This window comes from Lepidochelys olivacea (genome assembly GCF_965140295.1).
Source record: "Lepidochelys olivacea isolate rLepOli2 genome assembly, chromosome: 4".
Classification (NCBI taxonomy): domain Eukaryota; kingdom Metazoa; phylum Chordata; order Testudines; family Cheloniidae; genus Lepidochelys; species Lepidochelys olivacea.
Window position 1 is genome coordinate 22,034,883 of NC_140414.1, and position 21,510 is coordinate 22,056,392.

Sequence of the window (21,510 nt, forward strand, 5' to 3'; positions counted from 1 at the left end):
CATCACTCTGTCCCTATTGAAATCAAAGGGACATTTCCCAAAGCGGGGAGAGAGAGCGATAGGGAAAATAAGGGAGTGAAAGGGAGGAAAATTGAAACAAAACAAAACTGAAAAATCAAACGAACCATTCATTTTGAATGAAAAAGTGAAAAAAAAATTGTTTTGACCCCATTTGATTGGAATGGAAACATGTTTTTAGCTGTGCCATCAAAAAAATCAGAAGGTTCAGTGAAAAAATTCACATGACATTTGTGTGAGACGTTTCACAGAAAATAATTCCCATTTTTCAGCTAGCCCTAGTCATCCCCTCTGAGGAGACATTCAAAGGCAGCAATGGTGGGTGCCATTATAGGAACCAGACAGACAGATTAGATGGGCATGCATGGGGGTAGATAGAACCTTTCATACCAGAGGTGTTTCCAAAGTTTTGAAATAAAAGTTTGATGCCCATAGTGAAGTCATTATATATTATTGCTCAATGTGAAAGCTATTATAGACTCAGCGACAATAGCTTGCCCAAACCCTTGAACAATGCAAGCTCTTTTTTTGAGAAAGAGAATGTTGTCCAGGGCACTGGGGTTATTCTTTACTCTCTTTTCCAAAAGGTGGCCAGGTGTTATCCGGGAACCACAGTTCCCTTGGGAGTTCCAAAGAAATTCCAAAGGAATGACAAATGAGATTCCCAAAGCTCCCAGACCCCTGAGATCTTTAATTTCCCACTCAACAGATTTCTAAAGGACAGATTTATTTCTTCAGATTTATTATTCAGACAAAGGGCAAAACTTCTAGCTATGCAGCCTGCCCCTAATACTGTACAGCATTGTCAATGTTGGGTATCTTCTCGAGCCCGCAATCTTCTAGCCACGCCGACACATACTCTAATATATTTATTGACCTTCACAGTGAACGAAGCCATTTTAAGCTTAATTTGCACACCTCTGTGTATGCGTGTATTAGTAAGTAATAAGCATCCACCAAATATTCGCAACAACTCATAAAAAGAAAATGAAATTCAGGTAGAGGCCTCCCTATTTCAACCTCAGGTTCTACGGGTTCGCTCATCGTTGATTCCAAAGGCAGTTGAGCAAATGTAATGTCCCAAAACACAAAGGGCCTGTTCTTTTCGTTGATTCAGATCCTGGCAGGAAACAGAAGACCTGCTTCAGTGCCCTCAATTGCATCAATACTTTTAATTCCTTTGTCCTAGCCTGTATGGCCAGACTTATAGTAGAGAAAGAAAAAAGAAAAAAAAGAAAGAAAGAATGACTCTGACCTTCAGAACACATGTCTGGTGTACTGAATGTAGCCACCTTTTATACTCTCTTGGGGTCCATCACTCAGGATAGGATAGTGTTAGAATCCCAGTAATGTATGTCTCCAGCCTTGATCTCCCCTGCTTGGAAATAGTAAAGCTGTAACAAAATTTGGATTGTGCTAGTAGGCCAGAACTAAGTTGGTGTCCAGAAAAAAATAACCAGGTGATAATACAACCCAGGAAAATGTCTCCGAGTACCCACACACTCTGAGTGCAATCAATAAAATACCATTTTATTAATAATACTAAATTAAAAGCACAGGTAAGTAAGGACTGGGTCCTGCAGTACAGTGATTTCCATAAGTGTTTTGTCTGCACTATGCCTCTATGGTTTCAACTTGGATTTGATCCCAGAAAGAAAGAGAGCTAGAAGATAGTATGGCCAGTATTACTCAGGTGGCTGTGCTTGTCTTTTCCCAGCCCTGGAAGGATGATTCATGGATATGGAGGGCTGAGGATAGAGATTGGGTAGGCCGGGTGAATCGAGGTTGTGGGAGAGTGGTTAGGGCAATACTGGGCATGGTGAGCATGGGAGAATATTGTCCCTTACTCCAGCCCTGTGGAGAAACGCTGGGGAGGATGATAGCCGCAGGCAGTGCTATCTTTTCTAAGGCCCCCTCCCTGGAAGTCCCAGTGGCAGCTGTTGGCAGCAATCTGGGGGACACTGGGTCAAGACCTCTGCACAGATAGCCCTGACTTCCTGCATGGATCCCTGGAGCCTGCCAGCAGTGTTCATGGGCCCCCTGGTCTTTTCTGTTGGGTGCAGGGCATGCTCCATCTTCTGAATATGCAAAGTGGGGAAGTGCAGACATGTCCTCCTCTGAGACACCACTGGTAGCCCACTGATTGTACTATGACAATGGGTAATCTGGGCCTCTCCGGTGCGTGCAGTTTCTCTCCCCCTAGGAACTAGCAGTGTGGAAGTCGCATGTCTCCACAGTGGCTTCCAGGTGCCTTGGAACTGACCCATGCTGCCAGGCTTCCCTTGCTGGTGGATGCACCCAGAAATCCCCATCCAGGGGTATGCCAAGAGCAGAAGTGATTCTTCACAGCAGTTGGTGCTGTCCCAGAATGCATTGAGTTTTACTTGGATTTACCACTGGTATCCTCTGGGATTAACCAACGCATGGCCCTCTGTCCCTCTTTTCTCCTGAAGTTCCCTAACCCCATAACTGTCTGTGTTGGGAGAGATCCATGCAAAGACAGCAACCTCAACAAAGAAATCTTCAGGGGACAACTCCTCCTCTTTGTGGATTTGTCTCTTTTCCATCTCAATGCTGTATCCTTCTCAGGGTAACAGATTACTCATGTAAGTAAGGGTTCCAGGATTCAGTGTTTTAGAGAGTGGCTAGGAATTTAGCTCAAGCCTTTATTTCTGGAAGAGGAATGTTCATTTATGTATAACACATCATGTTGGATAACAAAAGGCAGAGAAAGCAAAAATGCATAATTAAAACAATTCTTTCTTCTTTCAAGCAAAGACCTAAAGGAGATTAAAGTGAAGTTGTTATGGAAAAGATGCAATACAGGTCAAGGACATTGCCATTTGAATTCTAGAATTCAACTCCTTTAAACAAAATATGGGTTTAATAATGCGATATCAAGCAAATCTGACCATTTTCTAATTGATTCTAAAACATTGTTTCTTTTTGCTTTGCACTGCATCAGACTTTTAAGTTAAAAAGCCCAGCATCCCTTTTAAAATAAATAGATTTGAATAATCTACTTTGAAATCAAACTTTGTTGCACTTAGAAATCACTTTAGATGATCTCAGGACACCAATTAACTCTCTCATCATTAGATGCGAGAAGTGGCTAATTCCTGGAGGGCTGCTGCTTAAGAATATTAATAAATAAAAATCTTAAAGGTGTGTGTCTGAAGATTATTAAGGCCCTATTCTGTCTTTTTGTATTTATACATACATCTCAGTATCCAGCCCTTCCATTAGGAAAAATGCACTATGATCTCCTGTGATTTCATCTAGGCGGAGATTTACTTAGCTTACATTTCACAGCTGCCCTGATGTCTGACCATGGCAAAACGTCAACTTCTCACTTTTTATGGCTGATGAACTGACTGGCCTTATTCCTGCACTCTGTTAACACACGCAAGAAAGGACTTGTTTCAGTGTTCTCATGAAAAATTATTGAGACTAGGGTTGATATTTTCAAAGTTCACTAGGGGATTTAGCCACTCAACTTAATGGGAGCTGGTGATTGAATCCTCCCATCTGCTTTGAAAATCTCTGCCCAGCTCTAGAAGGCCCTGATTCTGCAAAGACGCACATACTTAACTTTTGTGCCTTGGCCACATGTGCCCATCGGGAACTATTCCCAGTGTGTGAAATTAAGGACATGCATAAATCTTTGCAAGGTCTCAGCCCAAGAGAGAAACTCTTTTGGGATAACTGTCAAAGCCAGGGGCTCATCCAAAGCCCACTGAAGTCAATGGAAGCCAGGGGTATTTAGGGCCTAACTCTCATTGATTTCAATGGGAGCGAGGAGCCTAAATACTTTTGAGGATTTGGTCCTTAGTGCCTCTGGCAAAAGATTTAGCACCTACAATTTCCTTTATATGTTTATTTTCTGGAAAGGAACAGAACCTGCCTTTACATCAACAACATGGGAGGTGAGCTGAGGCACTCTGAGACTGGATATTCCGCGGAGTAGTATTTGAATTATACACTAAAACAGATTAATTTCCACGGAAGTGTAACATTTTCCATTACATCATTTTCTTGTTATTAATTATTAATTACCTTTTATTAATAAAGAAAGGGTTATTAATTACCTTTTATATAGCTATACCTGGTATTGTATAAAGGTATCTGGCACCTTACAGATGCAACCCCATTCTTGCCACTATGTGGATTCAGAGCCGTCCGTGGACCTTCCTCTCAGATTGCGCAGGGTTTGTTTCTCAATGGGATGTTCAGATTTACTCTGACAGTCTGGGGCCTGATCCCTGGCGCCTGAAGTCCATGGAAGTCTGTCTGCTGGGAAACGGTGCACAACCAAGACAATTACTCTGCAAGGAAAAATGCTCTTTGACTGAAAGGCATTTTTAAAGGTTATCAAGCGACAACAAAACACCCAGCGTTAAAACAACGGTGTGATCAAGACTATGTGCAGTGAAGCGATGAAAAGCTGCATGCAAATTGTCATTCTGGATTATTAAGTGGCAATGCAGCAGAAAGCAATTTTTGTGAGGGCAGGAAATTAGACACACCAAAGAGAAAAAGCTAATATTCATTGAAGGAGCTGCTGCAAAGGAGACAAGGAGGCATTTTTCCTTTTGGTGGAGGATAGCGGAGAAGCAGAATGGGAAGGTTACTCCTGAGGCAGATGATAGATACCTCCAGCCAAGATTTTTAATAATGAGTGCCTCAAGTTAATCTCCTAAACCTACATTTAGACACATAAATAACCCAATTTTCAAAAGTGCTAGGCACCCAAGCAGCATCAATGAGTTGTTGGGTGCGCCTCACTTTTGAAAATCAGGCCACTCAAGTAGGCAATTATATAAGAATTGAGGAGTCTAAATTATAGGCACCTATATTGACATTGTTGGACCTCCTTTCTTACCTGGTAAAACAAAAATCTTTCAATAGACTTCTATTTGTTTGTTTTCCTAGGCCAAATTTACAGAAGACTGCAAGTTCAGGGAGAGGTTTCAAGAAAACAGCTATAACACATATGCCTCGGCAGTTTACAGGACCGAAAGGACTGGGAGAGAATGGTATGTGGCTTTGAACAAGAGGGGCAAAGCCAAAAGAGGCTGCAGTCCCCGGGTGAAACCCCAGCACATCTCCACCCATTTCCTTCCAAGGTTCAAACAGTCGGAGCAGCCGGAACTGTCTTTCACCGTCACTGTTCCTGAAAAGAAAAAGTCACCTGCCTCCACCCCAGCAAAACCAAAGGTCTCTTTGTCTGTGCCTCGGAAGAACCCCAACACTGTTAAATACAGGCTGAAGTTTCGCTTTGGATAGCCGTTAAACTGATCGTTAGAGAGGAACACTTTTCTCAGGAGCTGCTGCGTGCGTGTGCGAGTCCTTGGCTTACAATGGCAGACAGGGCCTTGATCACACTTAGCTGCATTAGGAGGTCAAAAGGGAGATACCCATTTGTTTCAGTTTGACCCCAGCCAAATTGCTTTTTGATAGTCAAGAGTGTTAACTGAACTGGAATTCTTCATCTGGCCCCAGGGAGGAAAGCAGTGGTTCAGGTCAAATGAACATAAAGGCTTTTGTTTTTTGCCTTAAATAGCATTCTCACTTTCCTACTCTCCAAAGCATTGAGACTGGACTGTACATTTTGAAACAATGTCTGATGGATCAGTTTAATTTTTTGCTTTCCAAAGAATACACTTTTGGTGTCGATAAAATATTTTATGAACTTCTGTTTATTTTGGTTGTCAGAAGCATCAAAAGGGTACCTCTACATTGAACATATTTTCTTACTTTCACTATTTTAACTAATGACATTTTTTACAATCATGTTCATCTGAGCAATTTGTTCAAAGTTATAATTGATAAGGATTTTTTTCCCTGCATCTTCTCTTTTTGCTGCACTTTTTACTTCTGATTGTACCTCAAACTCGTATATCCAAGTCTGTCTTTTTTTTAAAGTTTGATTCTCCTCCTCTTAGAATTCAACTCTTTAAAACAAACAAACAATGCATCCAATGAAGCGAGCTGTAGCTCACGAAAGAGTATGCTCAAATAAATTGGTTAGTCTCTAAGGTGCCACAAGTCCTCCTTTTTCTTTTTGCAGATACAGACTAACACGGCTGCTACTCTGAAATCCGTACATTGTAATTTGTGCCATGATGTTGAATCCTTTCTTTTTTTTTAAACTTGGGAAGGGTTTTCTTTTATTCAAGGGAGATAATGAGTTTCAAGTTTATGGAGGGGAACACTTCATTTACAAATGACCCTGATTCCAGTCCCCCACTCCTACTCTTTCTTGAACAGCTGGAAGGATAAGTCTTATTCTGTCCATCAAACTATCATTTCGAAGTCTGTGTTTAAAATACCTCTGTCATGACCCTGTGGCATTCCTGCTATTATAGGTCCACAGGGATGGAGCTGCTTTTCAGGGGAAACAAAGGGAGGCAAGAGCCATTCCATAGGTGTATCAGATAACAGCCATCAATGTCATGGCCTATTATCAAATGCTGTCATCATTATACTCAGCAAGTAAAACCCTCTCCTGAGACTCCTACTCCAAAGGTAAATGATTCCTGTGAGTGCATCTGCCTTTTGTAACAAAACGATGGGCTGTGAATTTAAAGACTGGTCATGCACTACAGGAATCAGTCCTATTCCGAGAACGTGTGAGTTGCTGTTGATAACCAACCAGTGGGCCAAATGAGGTGCATGGGTGTAACTAAAAGCAGAATTAGGTTCTTTGGGTTGGATCCTAAACTGGTGTAAATCAGCCTCGTTCCCATGGACTTCAATGGAGCCATGTTGATTTACTCCAACTGAGCATTTGGCTCATTATCACTCCAAATGGAAGATAGTTCTGCAAATGTTTTAACTCATATGATTTATACGATTTATTTATTTAATTGATTAATATACACTCCACACTGAAAAATGTTTTATTTGATCTTAAATATGGCAATGTGGCAATAAACAATATTATAGCTACTTGAACCTTTGAAAGTATTTTTTCCAGTTATGGTAGAGTGGTGTAGATTTTAAATGTCAAGAATTATTCATTTATATTTTTTCTAGTAACTAAATATGCATATAAAAGAATTTTGGACATACACACAGATCTAGCTGTGTTGTGTATGTACAAAAAATACTAGAGTTGAAACTGATCACCAATTAAGCCTTAACAGACTTTACAATGGCTTGCATTAGTTGAATCAAAACGCCCACATTAACTGTACTAACATATTTTAGTTGCATATCAGTAATAACAAAGCCATGTGCTACTTTCAAATATTTTACCAAAAAATCAATAATCATACAAAACATTATTTCCCTTAAAAGCTTGGCTTTTCATCCGTCATTGTTTCGAGTTGAGTTCAAGACCTTTTCCCAAACATTTCATTTAACACAGTATAAATATTAGCATACTATGTAGTGTCTTTATTTTTAATAATGGGAATAAAGAGATTTTGCACACATGCATACACTCTACATACTACAAGAGATGGTGCTGCCATAATCAAGTATAACTGTGTTTAATTTTAAAACATAGTTGTGTAATTTCTCCTTTCTTCTGTCAACTATCCTACAACGTTTTGATTGAATATGAAGAATGGATGTTGCTAAATTGGCTACGACACATGTTTCTATTAAAGGGTTTGGCAGGAGAGAATATTGTTGACAGTGAAGAGTGAGGCAAAATGGGGATACATGCTCCTTTTGTACTACATGCTCCACCTATTTTAGATGATGCCAAAAGAACCCAATCACTTCTCTTGTACACTTATTTCAACTTGATTAGCAACAGCAAAGTTAAAGTGGAACAACAAAGATGTGTTATGCACGCCCGTGCTCATTAATTTCAAATGCTAAACTAAAATTAAAAAATTCAAATTGCACTTCTTATCTACAGTTTACCAGCCATACACAATTACATATAATTAATGTTCAGTGAAGCATAGGGCTACCTAAATTAACTAATTGAATGAACACATTTGCAGAAGACATATATAATACAATACCTTCCTAATCCTCATTACCCGGAGGGCCTACACATACAATACGTGGATGGTTATGTCTGATGTCAATAAGCAGAACTGTCTTTACTGATAGAATAATAACAAACAAAATATAGTCAGAATTTTTTATTACATGTAATTGTCTTCTATCACAAAACACAAATTAAAAAAATTACATTGAGGGAAGAATCTTTGCAGATAGCCCAGCTTGTACAACAAAGAACACTCTTCTCTTTTATCTATGTATTGCCCCTCATAACAAATCCAAAATCCAGCTGTAACTTTAGCGTCACATTTTAGTAATAGCAGCTACCAGAATAAACAGATCTCTGTGTCCCTGGCAAAAGAACTCATTTAGGATTCTTTCAGAGATAGCCCATATCCTGCCACAAGAAGGACCACCAATGTTACCAACTAGGTCTCCCATCCTGCAAGCACTCATGTGTATAACTTTACCCATGTGAGTAATCCAATGGAGATAATGATTATTTCTATGACTACAAAGCTAAGAACCTCAATCAGGGCTGGGGGCACCGTGGTACAAAGAAAGAACAAAAGGACAGTTCCTCCTCCAGGGAGCTCACATTCTAAGATAAGCCATTCTGTTTCACTGTCAAAGTGACAACTCTTTTGCTTAATAAGCTTTTGAGTCCGAACAAACTGACCAACACTTGTGGAACAAAACAAAACATAGATTTTGAAACCAAATGAAAATTGACTGTTTTGTCTGTTTCTACTCACAGTGAAATTTCCATCCCTTCATCAATCCATTGGATAGTTGCCAATGGTTGGATTCCATTTAAGAGACCTTGATTTATAGGGGCCACCTATTTATAGCATAAAGGACAACTTTTATCCCTGTACTAGAGAACTCATGTTAGGCTATGATGCTGCAAACATTTAAGCACATGAGTTACATTACTCACATGTGCAGTCCACTGAAATAAAGGCTCTGACCCTGCAGCCCATAGGAACTTGGGCATGATTTGTCATCAAGGGAAATCTTTCCAGTGGTTGTAATAGGAGTTATACTGGGCCCTGAAGAAGTCCCAGATCAGTGGGACTACTCCCATGAGCAAGGGTTGTAAGATCGGACCCACTGTCATCACAACGTCTGCTTTGTTATTTTGCGAGCCGTATAAACTGTTCTGTTGGAATATCAGAAGGCGTCTGAAGAAATTTTACTTTTAATTTACTAGTCAATGTGGTTAATTCCACTAGACTAGAGGCCCCCCAGCACACAGAAGAAGGGATCTCTCTATATCCCACAGAGAGATAAGCAAACATGTAATCTCACAGTTATAGGTCCAGTTCAAATGTGTTTCTCATTAAATTCTTTGCTATTCCCTCTGTGGGAAGTGGAGAATTTATCAGATTTCAGTGCAGTCAGGTGAAATTCTGCTGAGGAAGCAATACCATGCTTCTTTTTTCTCCAGGGTACAATTAAACCAATGCTTCCCTAGCAGTGTTTTACCTTACTGTAGGGTTCTTTCTAGTGCATTTAAATTCCACAGAGTTCAGTGCCTTTTTACTGGATGACTGCTGTTGTTGCTCCCATGGCTCTGTTAATCCGGAGCACACGTGGGATTACAGGTGGGGTTTTATGAGATTATTAAAAAATGTTTCAACAAGGATACTAAACCCCGCAAAATGTATGATGAATACAACTGTTAGGGGCACAGGAAGGCTGTCCATATGGACCCAATGCCTTCACACCACCTCCATTTCCACTCCTGGAGCATTTGGCTCCATTGGAGGGCCGGGATGTGAGGGCTTCTCCCTGCTAGTAGCTGTGCCTAGAATCCCTCTCCAGGGAGGTTCTTTAACTTGGAGGGGACCCTCTCTGCACTAAAGTTAATCTAGCCTCAGGCAGAGAAAGTCTCTACAAGCTACCCAGGAGAGGGATTAGTAAAATCTGTGGGAGATGATGCATAGTCTATTAGTAGCCCTACCCCCTCCCAATCCCTTTCTTTGTATCGATCTCAAGGCAAGGGATGTCCGAATACAGAATACGGAGTTTGGGTGCAGGTCCAAAAAAAAAGTTTCCTTTGGTATCAGTAGAAACATTTTGTTTTGCTTTTGAGGCTGTAAAAAAATGATTTAAAAATAATAAAATAGTGGGAAATTCCCAAACCAAATGTTTTTCCAAAATGACAAACTGAAACGGTTTGCTTTGGAAATACTGAAACGAACTGTTTTGACATTTACGAATCCTCCCCCACCCCCACCCCCACCCCCAAGTAATTGACCTGAATTCATGTCCACTTCAATCCACATTCTTCAGGAAAAAAAGGTTTCACACGAAAATTTTGTCCAGCTCTACTCAGGACCTGAGGAAGGCTCTTAGGAGGAAGGGGGAATTATGCCATGGGAGGCATCTGATACATCTTGCTCTGTGAGGGGGAAGCCGAGGCAGTACTTAAGATGTTCTGCTTGGCAGTATGCTGTATATTTTGTAAACGAATTCATGTTACCATTTTGAAAAAAGCAAGGACAGAGATTTCTCCCTGAAGCACATAAAATTAATTGAGCCAAGCAAGAATTCAACAGAGTTCCCTGTCTGGCGCCTGGACTGAATTTGGTCCATATTCTTCACTACAGTAATTATTACTATGTGATGCTGAATAAACAGACGTTTGCATCAGCAGTGATGAAGTTAAGATTCAGGGCCAGATTTACTAAGTCCCTCACTATCGCCCTGCTCAGTGGTCGAAGGTCCAAATTTCTAGGCAATATATTATCTAGCTGTATTTGCATACCAGAGCCAGGTAGATGTTAGGAAATGGGGACATGTAAAAGCTTAATATATGACATTTATGAAAGCCCCAAAGTGAGCGCTGGCTGCCAAACCGAACAGTGGACTTTAAGCTGTGGGAAGCAGGTCAGTCCCTCTGCAACAATGTCAACCCTCAAACAATTGTCTTACACAGTCTGTCACCATCTTCATCTGTTGCAGCTCTGGCCTGTACAAGGACTTTCTCACTGCCCAACACAGTGCTGGAGACAAAAAAGGAAACTCTTTCCCGGTGGATGCCCTACTAAGTCCAGTTGGCTGGGGTAATGAGATTGAACACACTCTGTCCCTGACTGCTGAGCTTTATCCTCCAGACACAGAATGGTGAGTCAGTTCTGCCTCTGTGCTGCATTACCTGTGCACGGGATCTGATCGGGATAGGAGAAACTTAAAGGGGTGGGGGAAAAAGCCCTCTATTCCTAGCATACACAGACCCAATCCATTGCCTTAATTCTCAGGCACAAAGGACCCCTAGAGAGCAGCAGAAGCAACTCTGGGGGAATTCTGTCTCCACAACATTCTGAACACACGCCACCTACGTCAAGGGGCAACCTTGAGCTCTGCAAATGTATGCTGGACCTAGAGATCCTAGAGCGATGAAAAGGAAAGGAGAAACAGGAGAGCCCTGCCATTTGGGCTGGTGATAGCCCTGGGAACATTTGGTGCTCAAGAGGTTCATGAGACTCCCCCTTCCCCCGACCCCAGAGACTGGGAAAATGAAGAGCAACAACCAACAAGTTGCTGAACTAAGCCAAACTGTCTCCATGCCCTCACCCTATCCCTGCTCCTTTGCCCCACAGATTCCATCCCTTCCCCCCATCTCCTCCTCCTCCTCTCTCCTCTCCACCACCACATATTAGCCCCCATTGCCAACAGGCAGCTCCCCTGACTCAAGGTGGATTTGTAATTGTAGTAAAGTGGTCATGATAGGGTTAACTAGGTTCTCCAGAGTATTATGGGATTGAGCCATGCTCCACCCCTCCTTTACTTCTTGTTTTGTGGGTGGGAGTTTTTCCTCCCCACTCTGTTATGATGCTGTTGAATAAAACAGCACGTTCCCAGCTTGCCATCGAGTGCACTGAGTGGCCCTTTGATAGCAGTAACCATCTGCACAACACTCACCTGCCCTCTGGGCTGCTGCTGCCGGGTGCCTGGCTGTATTTCCAGATTATTTTTAACCCCTTCTTTGGCTGTGGAAAGCAAGGAATTCCCTGGGGACTGGAGCCACCGATGACTTTGCCCACAGAATGCAGAAGGTGAATGCTACCATTTCCCAGAGCGCTGAGCTTTCCCCCTTTTCCCCCTGTCCCTTGCACCACTTTGTCAATTTATTTTCAAGGGAGGAGCAGTTTTTTCTCTACAGGACCTTAGACAAAATCTTTTGGCAGAGTCCAGCTGCCAGTCTGAGTTTGGCACCAACTTGTATTTTTCCTTTCAGATTAGTGGTCAGGAGGGGCAGGAAAGTTGTGAGCGGGGGCTGAGGCATCACTACTGAAGACAGAGAACAGTCATAGCATGGCCTAGGAGAAGGTTGCTTCAGCTCCACCTTTAAATTTCAAAATGGAAGCTCCTCTCTCTCTAGGCATCTTGAGAAACGTCTTTCAGGGCCAGCTAGGCAGTGGGCAAAGAGGTGATGTCATATGCTCGTTACCACATGGTGCCAAAAACCAGGCAGAACGGTCCTAAAGTAGGCCTTTTCATTTTGCCCACTCTTTCCACTCCCCAGCAGAAGGTGAAGTGGCAACATCCCAGTCAGAAGTGAGATGTCAGCAGCAGGGCATTGGAAGAGGAAGAGGGGGCATGCTTGCGGCAGGATATTTCCAACACAGAGATTGATGTCACTGATGAGTTCATGAGCAAGCGTGACCTGTACCATACTGGTGCCACATGAGCAATCTGTTGATGACTAGGATAGGCAATAGGAGGAACTGCGGATGAGAATGACTGCGGTGGGTGGGCACAGGAGAGGACACCAACATAAAGTGGAAGTTGCCACAAGAAACAACAAAGGGAATTCTGCATGAAATTGCACTGACAGAGCGGGGCCATATGCAGGGTAGTGCAGCTACTTCCAGGGTTATGGGTATGAGAGTCCATTATTTCTATCAAAGTCACAATGGATGAAGGAGGCCTGGCAACCTCTCCAGTGCAGAGGAGGCCAGACTGTAAGTCAGAATTACAGTACATACCACACCAGAGAACACAGTGGATGTGTGTAAACACCACAGTTTAGTATTGCTGTGCGCAGTCACTTGAATAAGGTTTTACTAATGGGCACAAAGATGTCACTTCTCCCATGTGCTGTTTGAAGTTCTTGAAACTCAGCACCCACTGCAATCATATGCTAGTTCACTTATCAGGCCCACCTACTACCCTGCCCCTCTGAATTCTCCCCTGGCTTTTCCAGGACAGAGGTGTGAAAAGAAGTTTATGATCTCTGTGATACCACATGGCACTAAAGCTCAGGTTGAAGGGCCCACAGCTGCCAACAAGCTCCATGGGTCTGTTCCAGCTCCACAGAGTCCATGCTGTTCAGAGAGATTAATAATATTTTTCTCATACTTAGGACAAAGCCCTAGAAGAACAAAGCCCATCTCCTGATGGACCCCCAAGAGCAGTAGTGCTGGAAGAACAAGTAAAGCAGAGGGCCCTAAGAAGGAATGTAGGAAACGTGGATCCATTTAAAAGAAAGTGATTTAAATCATTAATTTTAATCATTGTGTACATTAATAGGTGGGAGAGTCATTGATTTTAATATTGTTTTGCAGTTGTATTTTGCAGCTATGTCCCTCAAGAAAGATTGAGTCTCATTGGTTGGTAACCATTAAAACATGGTGATTAACAACTAAATATAGCCTTTGTGCTAAATTTGGTATTTCTTTTTGCTAACCAGGAGGTTACACTATACCTATCTATATCTATACCTATATCGAAACACATTTATTTAAGCAATTACGTAGCTTAACTTGCATTTATTCAGATTCTTAATTTTTACATTTATGTTAGAAAATGATGACAGGCGCTATTCTAGATGAGGATTAACTCTTTTACTTGTGGCTTGTGTCAAGCTCTATTTGGATAAACCTTTAAATTCAACTAAAATGCAAAAAGCTAGTATTTTTAATTTTTTTAACTAATTAAATGAAATGACCTTAAATATTTTGTACCTAAGGAGAAAAAGCATATCAAAAATGTATCAAAACATGTTTTGCATTTAAAACTAACTGAATGACTATAGAAAAGAAGTATTATCTGTAGTCAGTGAATTGAACTGATTGTTCCTGGTCATGATGCTCTTCAAGATTTTAGAATTAGTAGATCTCATCCCCTCACACCTAGTTTTTATTCATAGACTGGAAGAGGAAAACAAGCCTTCTTGCTTTTGTAACTCTCCATTGGTTTCTTAACTTTGAATCTACTAGTCATTGAGCTGAACTAGTTGAATAAATTGAAATGGAGAAAATATTCTCTCTGCACCTAAAGAAGAAATGACTGCTGTCAATGGCTGGTTTAGCACTTCAATAAACTCTGGTTCCAGCTGGTTAGCCAGTGGCTTCCGCACTTCAGTGATTTTGCTTTCTTTAAAATTTGGCAGCAAATTTTAAATTTAAATTTAATTTAAATTTTATTTTATTTTTAAAATTAACTTGAATCATTTTAATGGAACATAGCAAATTTGGGCCTCAACACAGATTGCCATAATTTCACATTTAATTTTAAATAGGTTTGTTTTTAAAAATAAATAAATAAACCTCTATTGAATTGAAATAAAAAATCTGAGTTTTTAATAAAAAAAGACATATTTTTATCCACCCTGAAGGCAGGGACCGCAGCTAACTTTGGACCATCTCTTCCAGCCTCCTCAGCACTGGGTGGTCCAGACAGACAGACAGACCTTCTGCACAGCAGTCCTGCCCAGTGAGCCTCTGTCTCCTGCATCTGTATCAGATGAGGGCAACTGGGACTAAGTACCACCCAGGAAGAGAGAATTCATGGAGATCCTAGTTACTCCAGATGAGTCCACAGTGCAGAAATTAACACAATTGCATATGTGCTCGTATAGTTGCTGGAGTGCCTGGGTAGTTCCAACAGCGTGACCAGTGTAAGCTGTGCTGAGCTGAGCAGAGTGAGGCTATTTCTGCTCTACATGAGAAGCAGGACAGCCAGACTGCAGTTCTGACTAGAAGAGCAGATGCAGTCCTGCTAATGGCTACCCTGTAGCCATCACCGTGCAGTCACAGGTGAAAACAAAGTTCCTTGAAAAAGATGAAGATCATCCAGCCTTCCTCTCAGGAAGAAAGTCCTTTAGATGAGTTGAGATGAGTTGCTGGCAGTTCAGGGGATGAGGTGGGATGCAAACTGGGATGGGAAACGAGAGGGAGATTTGAGTGGAACTGATCTGAACAGTATGGGTCTTTTTTCAAAGTCTCTTTCTCGGAACCCAAAAAGGGGAAAAAGTGAACATCATAGTTCCTCTCCCTCATGATATTGTCCACCAGTTAGGTCTAATATCCATCACACCACTATTGGTCTATTAACTTCCAAATCTTCTGTCTTTACCAAGCATAATTTCAACAGTCCTTAGATGATATCAATGTGGCCTTTTGGGGTTAGACTAATCCAGCTTCTTTGTCTGGCTCTTTTGTACTTGTTACAACATTCCACGCCGTAAACCACTTGACCTATTTTCATGGTTATACTGTAACAGCTTGTGAACTTCTCCATACTTTTTACATTTTCGCCCACAATAAGGGTACAATTTGTAGCCCCAATAATCAAAATAGTGGGGATCCATTTCCCCCTCATTGCCCAGGAAGGGGGAAGAAGGGATTTTGCATGAAGTTCTCAGGCTTTCATCTACCTTTCTAAGCTTTGCCATCTGAATGGGAATTATTTAAGTCTGAATGGCATCTTCCCGCTAGTAGGATCCCTGAGCACTCTACGCGCTATCTGCAAACTGTGGGCCAAATTGTGCCTTTGAGGCACAAGCCCACGCTGGTGGTGGTGTGGAGCAGCTCTGTCTTACTCAGAGCTCCAGGAGACATGGTGCCTTAAGCAGACAGAATTCCCCATTCCTGCCCCGGCTTTCCCCTGTGTGTCTGGCCAGCTCTGCTGGCCTGTGAGAGGGGACAGGAGGCAGGGCCCCGGCCAGGGAGTGCTAGGATGGAGCTCAGGAAAGTGCAGGGACTACATTATGCCTTGCTCGACGTGTGGTGGGAGTTCAAAGCGGGAAGTCACACTCCTCTATCCCTTGCACACCCATGCAAGAATAAGCACACTCTGGCCTGGTGTATGGGAATACAGCCATCTCCAGGGTGGAACATGGCAGCACTGGTGAGAGAACACAGCAATGCTACCTAGTAGTGTAGCACACGAAGAATTCTTTAATTCTTCGTGTGCTACACTACTAGGGGGAATTTCATTGGGCAAAATGTACTGGAATTGCCCAAACTGGAATCAGGACCTACGTTTGCAAACAGTGCCATGGACTCCCGAGTGATCCCAGTAGGCGGCACATCAGCTTTATGGATCTTTCAAAAAAAAATTGTATTTATGGCTGCATGGTGCCTTAGGGCCTCCTTAGATGATGGCACATCTACCCCCAGGAAAAGTGCTTTTCTGGGTTAAGTCACATTTATATAATAAGGAAACAGATGTAAGTGCTCAATTTAAATAGCAGTATACAATGGAAGAGGTGTTAACAGATCTGGCAGGTGTTAGGACTAAAGCTACTTTACAGTTCCTCGTGTGCAATGTTCCTGTGGAATATACGAGCAGAAAGGGGACTGGGATGTGCAGAGAGGGAAGGCTAATGGTGAAAGAAGGGCTGGATTTTAGGACTGGGTACAAGCACCAAAACACTGGCATTTCAGGGACTCCGCCGGTGTTGATGCACCAGTGCCTTAGTGAGGCATGGTATCAGCATTGGGGCCTCACAGACTCCCTGTGCCAAGGCACTGGTGCACCAAAGACACTCTGGTGCTGGTGCTTTGGCTACTCCCTAATCTCCTATCCCAACATCTCTAACCCTAATCCTAAACTGGTTTAGCCACCATCCCAGCTTCCCCACCCCTGAAGAATCCATTCCTAGACATCAAGTGGGGGCCTGGCGGACTTGTGTGAAAGATGTTCTGGGGCAGGAAATGGATGAGGTCTGTTAAATCTAGAACAGGCTGCAGCTCCACTCTGATGAACGACCTGTGGTTCATGAGAAGAGAACAGATGTCTGATGAACCATGAAAGGCTCATCAAAAGTGATCCCCAGCTTCACAAACTACAGGAGAGTCATCAGACCACAGATCCTCATTGACGAGCTTCCTACAGTCTACGGGACTTCAGCCTTTGTGTGAGGAACTATAGTTGGTTAATCAGACTAAACTGCTACCTACTCCACTTCTGACATTCCTGTCCAACTCCATCCACCATCACGACATACTGAGGGGGTCACAGGGCCACATGGGCCTTTGTGAAGGTAGATCTAGGGTTCCAGATTGTATTTTCCAGCTCAAGTCTATGCCCTACCTCATTCCCATTTAGATACAAATTTTCCAGGTTGGCTGCATATAGCTAGTGGCCTAGGTCGAGATTCACATAGGTACTTGGGCATCTAAACCTCAGTTTTGGCTTCATTGGAATCCACAAAACTTCCACTGAACCCAAAACTCACTTGGTGCCTAAGTATTCAGGGTACATGTCCTCTTGGTGCCTCAGTTTCTGCCTGTGGGCATGCAAACTGCAGCCCCCACCAGGCCTCCGGGTGCCTATCTAGCTCCCACCAAATACCCATGGACCAGGGCATTCTGTCACCTGAGTCCTGTGCAGGGCCCAAGCTGGTAGGAGGCCTCTGAGCATGCCTGCCAGATGAGGCCAAAATCTGGCCACTACCGAAGGAGGGGGTGTGCCAATGCCCTCCTGAAGACTTTTAGCTCAGTGGTTAAAGCACGTATTTGCAATGAGGGATACCCACTGCCAGAGGGGGAGAAAGGATCTGAACTCTCCTCAGAGAGCACTCTAACTAATGAGCTATGGGATTTTGCAATGTAAGGCGCCCTCTATCTCTCCCATTGAAGCTGTTCTACTGTGGCTAAATAACAAAACAGTGATTGGAGCGGGAGAACTGGACCTTATGGTCCCCATCACTGTAGTATCTATCTTAAATGACTCCAATGTTTACAGATTTACCCTCGTACTGTCCTTGTGAGGTTGGCAAATCAGTAGCTGAGGCACACAGGAATTAAGCCCCAGATCCTCAAAGGGAACTCCCCTTTAAATCAATGGGAGTTAGGTGTCTAAATACCTTTGAGGATCTTAGCCTGGAACCTGCCCAAAGTCACATAGTAAGTCTGTGCAGAGCTAGGAATTTAACTCCTATATCCTAAAACCCAAGCCTTTGCCCCCAGACCATCCTCCTTCCCATGGCCTCAATGTGCAAATAGAAGTCGTAATATTTAGTGGGTCTGTGATTGGGTAGTCATGTCCCTTAAGAGGCTACCTGTTTGTGTGGTGTTAGTTCACCGGCTTTGTTTTGGGAGGGGGAATGGGTGTGTATGTGCTTCTACCCTCTTCCCTCGGGTTAGTTTATAGGTTTGGGTGATTACAGCCCCAACTACGTACACCTGAGAAACAAGTATTGTTATCAAGGGCCAGCGATGGTTGCAGCAGGTTAGCCTGTTAAGGCAACAGGAAATAGTATAAATGGGATATGGAGTAAAACAGAAAGTCAGTAAGGAGAGGGGGATTAATCAATAAGTGCTGATTTAGCTAGTCAAGCTGCTAATACTGATAGCGATAGTTTCTTGGATGTATGTTTGTTGGCTGGTTGTTTATGGTTCTGCCCGCCCCTATGTTACGGATTGTTCCACTTGGTAACGGACCTTTAGTTTTCTTTACCTGAAATGCACCAATGTAATTAGCCAGCTGGTCGGTTCAAATTGGAAGGAAGAAATGCTGTGATGTTATTTTAAGCTACACCCAAAAACTGTTGCAAGGACTGGAGCTTCCTCCATTCCCCTAGTGAGCTGTGCCTCCCTTGCATTTGCAGGTATTGCATCCCTTATAGTTCAAAAACCCAGTAATGTTGTGAGATGTTATCAAGCTTAAATATCAATTACAGAACAGACAGTCGCACACTGGGATTATGAAACTGAGTGTTCGTTTCTCTGCAAAAGGCTACATCTCCTTGCAAAGAGGAAAATGTTCTGAGTTTAGTATTCCGGGAAAGTGTTTATTGGGGGAAAAAACAGGTACTAGGGCAATGTAGCAAATAGTATCTTGTTTCACTCTGAAGTCTGATAGCAGCTTTAGCCAACGTTTTAGGGAAGAATATAGCACTCATCACACACAGTATTCTAATCACTGCAGCTTGTATAAAGAGTAACTCTGGATAAGGCTGAAGACTTTATTTGCCTGATACTTTATTTTATGTTCAAGAGGTTCAGAATTAGTATAAATGTCTTTTAATTATGTAAAGAAATGTCTCTGTAACGGAGCTGGGATCTGTGCTCTGTCATCATCTGCAGCTCTCCTTCCTTCCTAGCCTCTGTTATGGAAGTCTGTAGGCAAAGGAAACCTCAGGGCACATACAGCAATGAAGGTATCTCTCCTTATGATTGAGAACCTGGGTGTTATTGGAGGGGCGGGGGTCTCCCTCAGAGTGGAGGAGCTCATGGCACAGGACTAATGTTGTCTCTGGCCAGCAGAATGGAGTTAAAGGTGTTAATGTGCCCCTGCATAAGGAAAATGGTTATCGTTAAAAAACCTCAACCTCCTCTTTTAATGTAGAAAAATGCCAAGTGCCTGTGTTGCCCATGTTAGACCTGGGGTCTAGAGGCTTGACTGGGAATCCACCCCTGCTCTCTTGTATGTTAATAATACAGACTGCCTCCTATAAAACCCCCAAAGAAAATCACGTACTCTTTAATTTCTTATTGTTCATGTTAAATTACTTCTGGGCACACTGGGAAGGATTATAGTAAACTTTTGCCAGATTTATCTGGGAAAAGCAGAATAGTGTTGACTTTACTACTAATTAATTTACTACTAATGATTCCCAGTTCTAAGCTTGATGTAAAATTTGTTGCCTTATGAATTAATCTTACTTCTGGTCCTCTGAGAATCTCACCTTAAGTGCTGTAATTAAAGACTGGGTTATTATGACTGAGCGTCTGTGAGCTCAAGGAAAATCTCGTTCCACTATTAATTTGAAAACAGCCTCTTTAATCCCTTTCTAAATCAGGATCATGTAGATATGGTAGAGACCCTGGGGGGAAAATGCAACTAGTTTGGTGATTGATCTTTCACTAGTTTGAGAATTTAGAAGTTTGTTTGAAGCTTCAGGATCCCTGAAATGGTGGTAAAATCTCAGGAACGAAGTAATTGTGTTTACATGTATGAACCACTGGCTAGTCAGCAGTTTGCAGTTCAACATTTTCGTGGACTTGCAAGCAGTGAAGTTAGTTTTTAACACACCAGTATTGTTTGTTTGTTTTTTTTTTAAAAATATACCGGATTTTTTTTCTAATCAAACTTAGTTTATTTATTTATATGATTCTGTTATGTTCTATTTAGGATTGCTCAAGAAATTCTTAAGTAGTGCACATATCACGTTATCCACAGGAGGTCCTGCCAACTGTTCTCTGAATGCACAGTAAATAGTCTGAGAACTGCCAGGAAAACACTTATTGCGTTGTGAGTGTTGCCGCTTCAATGAAAAGTGGGGAATCTTCTACGTGGTCTAGTTACAAATGTCCCAAGAGATAAGGAACATTGTGGTGGCTGGGAAAGAGTGTAGGGTATTAATTTGCAAAGCAGAAAAAGAAAAGTTTCAGTGCTTGATGTCAAGTTTGGTCCCATACAAATGGTTGGGATATTACTCTTAATTTTATGAAACCAACCTTTTTAAGAGTGGTGTATTGAATATTTTGAGCTGTTTTAGAAATTATTGAATTAAAATGACAGAAGAAAAGACACAAGGAGCAGACTTTAAACCCTAAAGTATAAACTACTGTGTTTTTTGTGTATTTATTTGGGTGAAACATCTAATTATTAGTTGTATTATGCTAACAGTCAAGAGGCCCCAACTGTGATCAGGGAACTGCTGCGGTAGGTGCTGTACATATACAAGGCAAGAGACCATTCCTATCCTAAAGCTTTTACTGTATAAATAGATGCTACTACTTTCTTCTACCCTTTGTCTTATCCGCATTTTACTGATGGGAACTGAGGCACAGATTAAGAGACTTGGCCACGGTCTCAGAGGAAGTCTGTGGCAGAGCCAGGATATAGGATTGCCATCTCTGAGGTCCAAAAAACCCAGGACATCTGGGATGATCCTGATAGCATAAAACTAGATAGGTGGCAGTGTGCACTGAGCACCCTTACAGATTTCCTGGAACAACTACCCTCATGCAAAGGGACAATCCTGGGAAAATCTGGACTGGTGGCCAATGCCTGCTTTCTGAATTGCAATCCAAGTTCCTCAAACACAGAATATCCTTTCTTTCTGTTTACTTAAATTTTCTCTCTGGAACTTTCACAATAGACATTCAACCTCCAAAATGTTGACAGTACCCTTATCTCTATAAAGAAAAATGCCATGTAAATAATCTAAAAAATACATTTAAAAATTTCACAATGACTGTAAACCAAAACAATATTAGCTGGCTATAGACTCTGTCACTGACAGGTACTTGGCATGCAGAATTATATTACACATAATGA

The 21,510-nt window shown here is 42.1% G+C and overlaps 1 protein-coding gene across 4 annotated transcripts in view; it reads left to right on the forward strand.

Annotated features, from left to right (window-relative positions):
* The window catches only part of FGF5 (fibroblast growth factor 5), a 38,130-nt gene extending 24,599 nt beyond the window's left edge, over window positions 1-13,531 (forward strand). For 2 of the 4 annotated variants that reach the window (XR_014711515.1, XR_014711516.1), the window contains 2 exons: window positions 10,954-11,115; window positions 13,358-13,531. Coding sequence is in view for 2 of the 4 variants with exons in the window: in XM_084627508.1 (XP_084483634.1) it covers window positions 4,951-5,304 (354 nt within the window). In the remaining 2 variants the exon portion in view is untranslated. Of the gene's footprint in view, window positions 1-4,950; window positions 5,647-10,953; window positions 11,116-13,357 lie in introns of those variants that run through there. The other 2 variants (XM_084627509.1, XM_084627508.1) reach the window with 2 other exon arrangements.
* The last annotated feature ends 7,979 nt before the right edge of the window (window positions 13,532-21,510 follow it).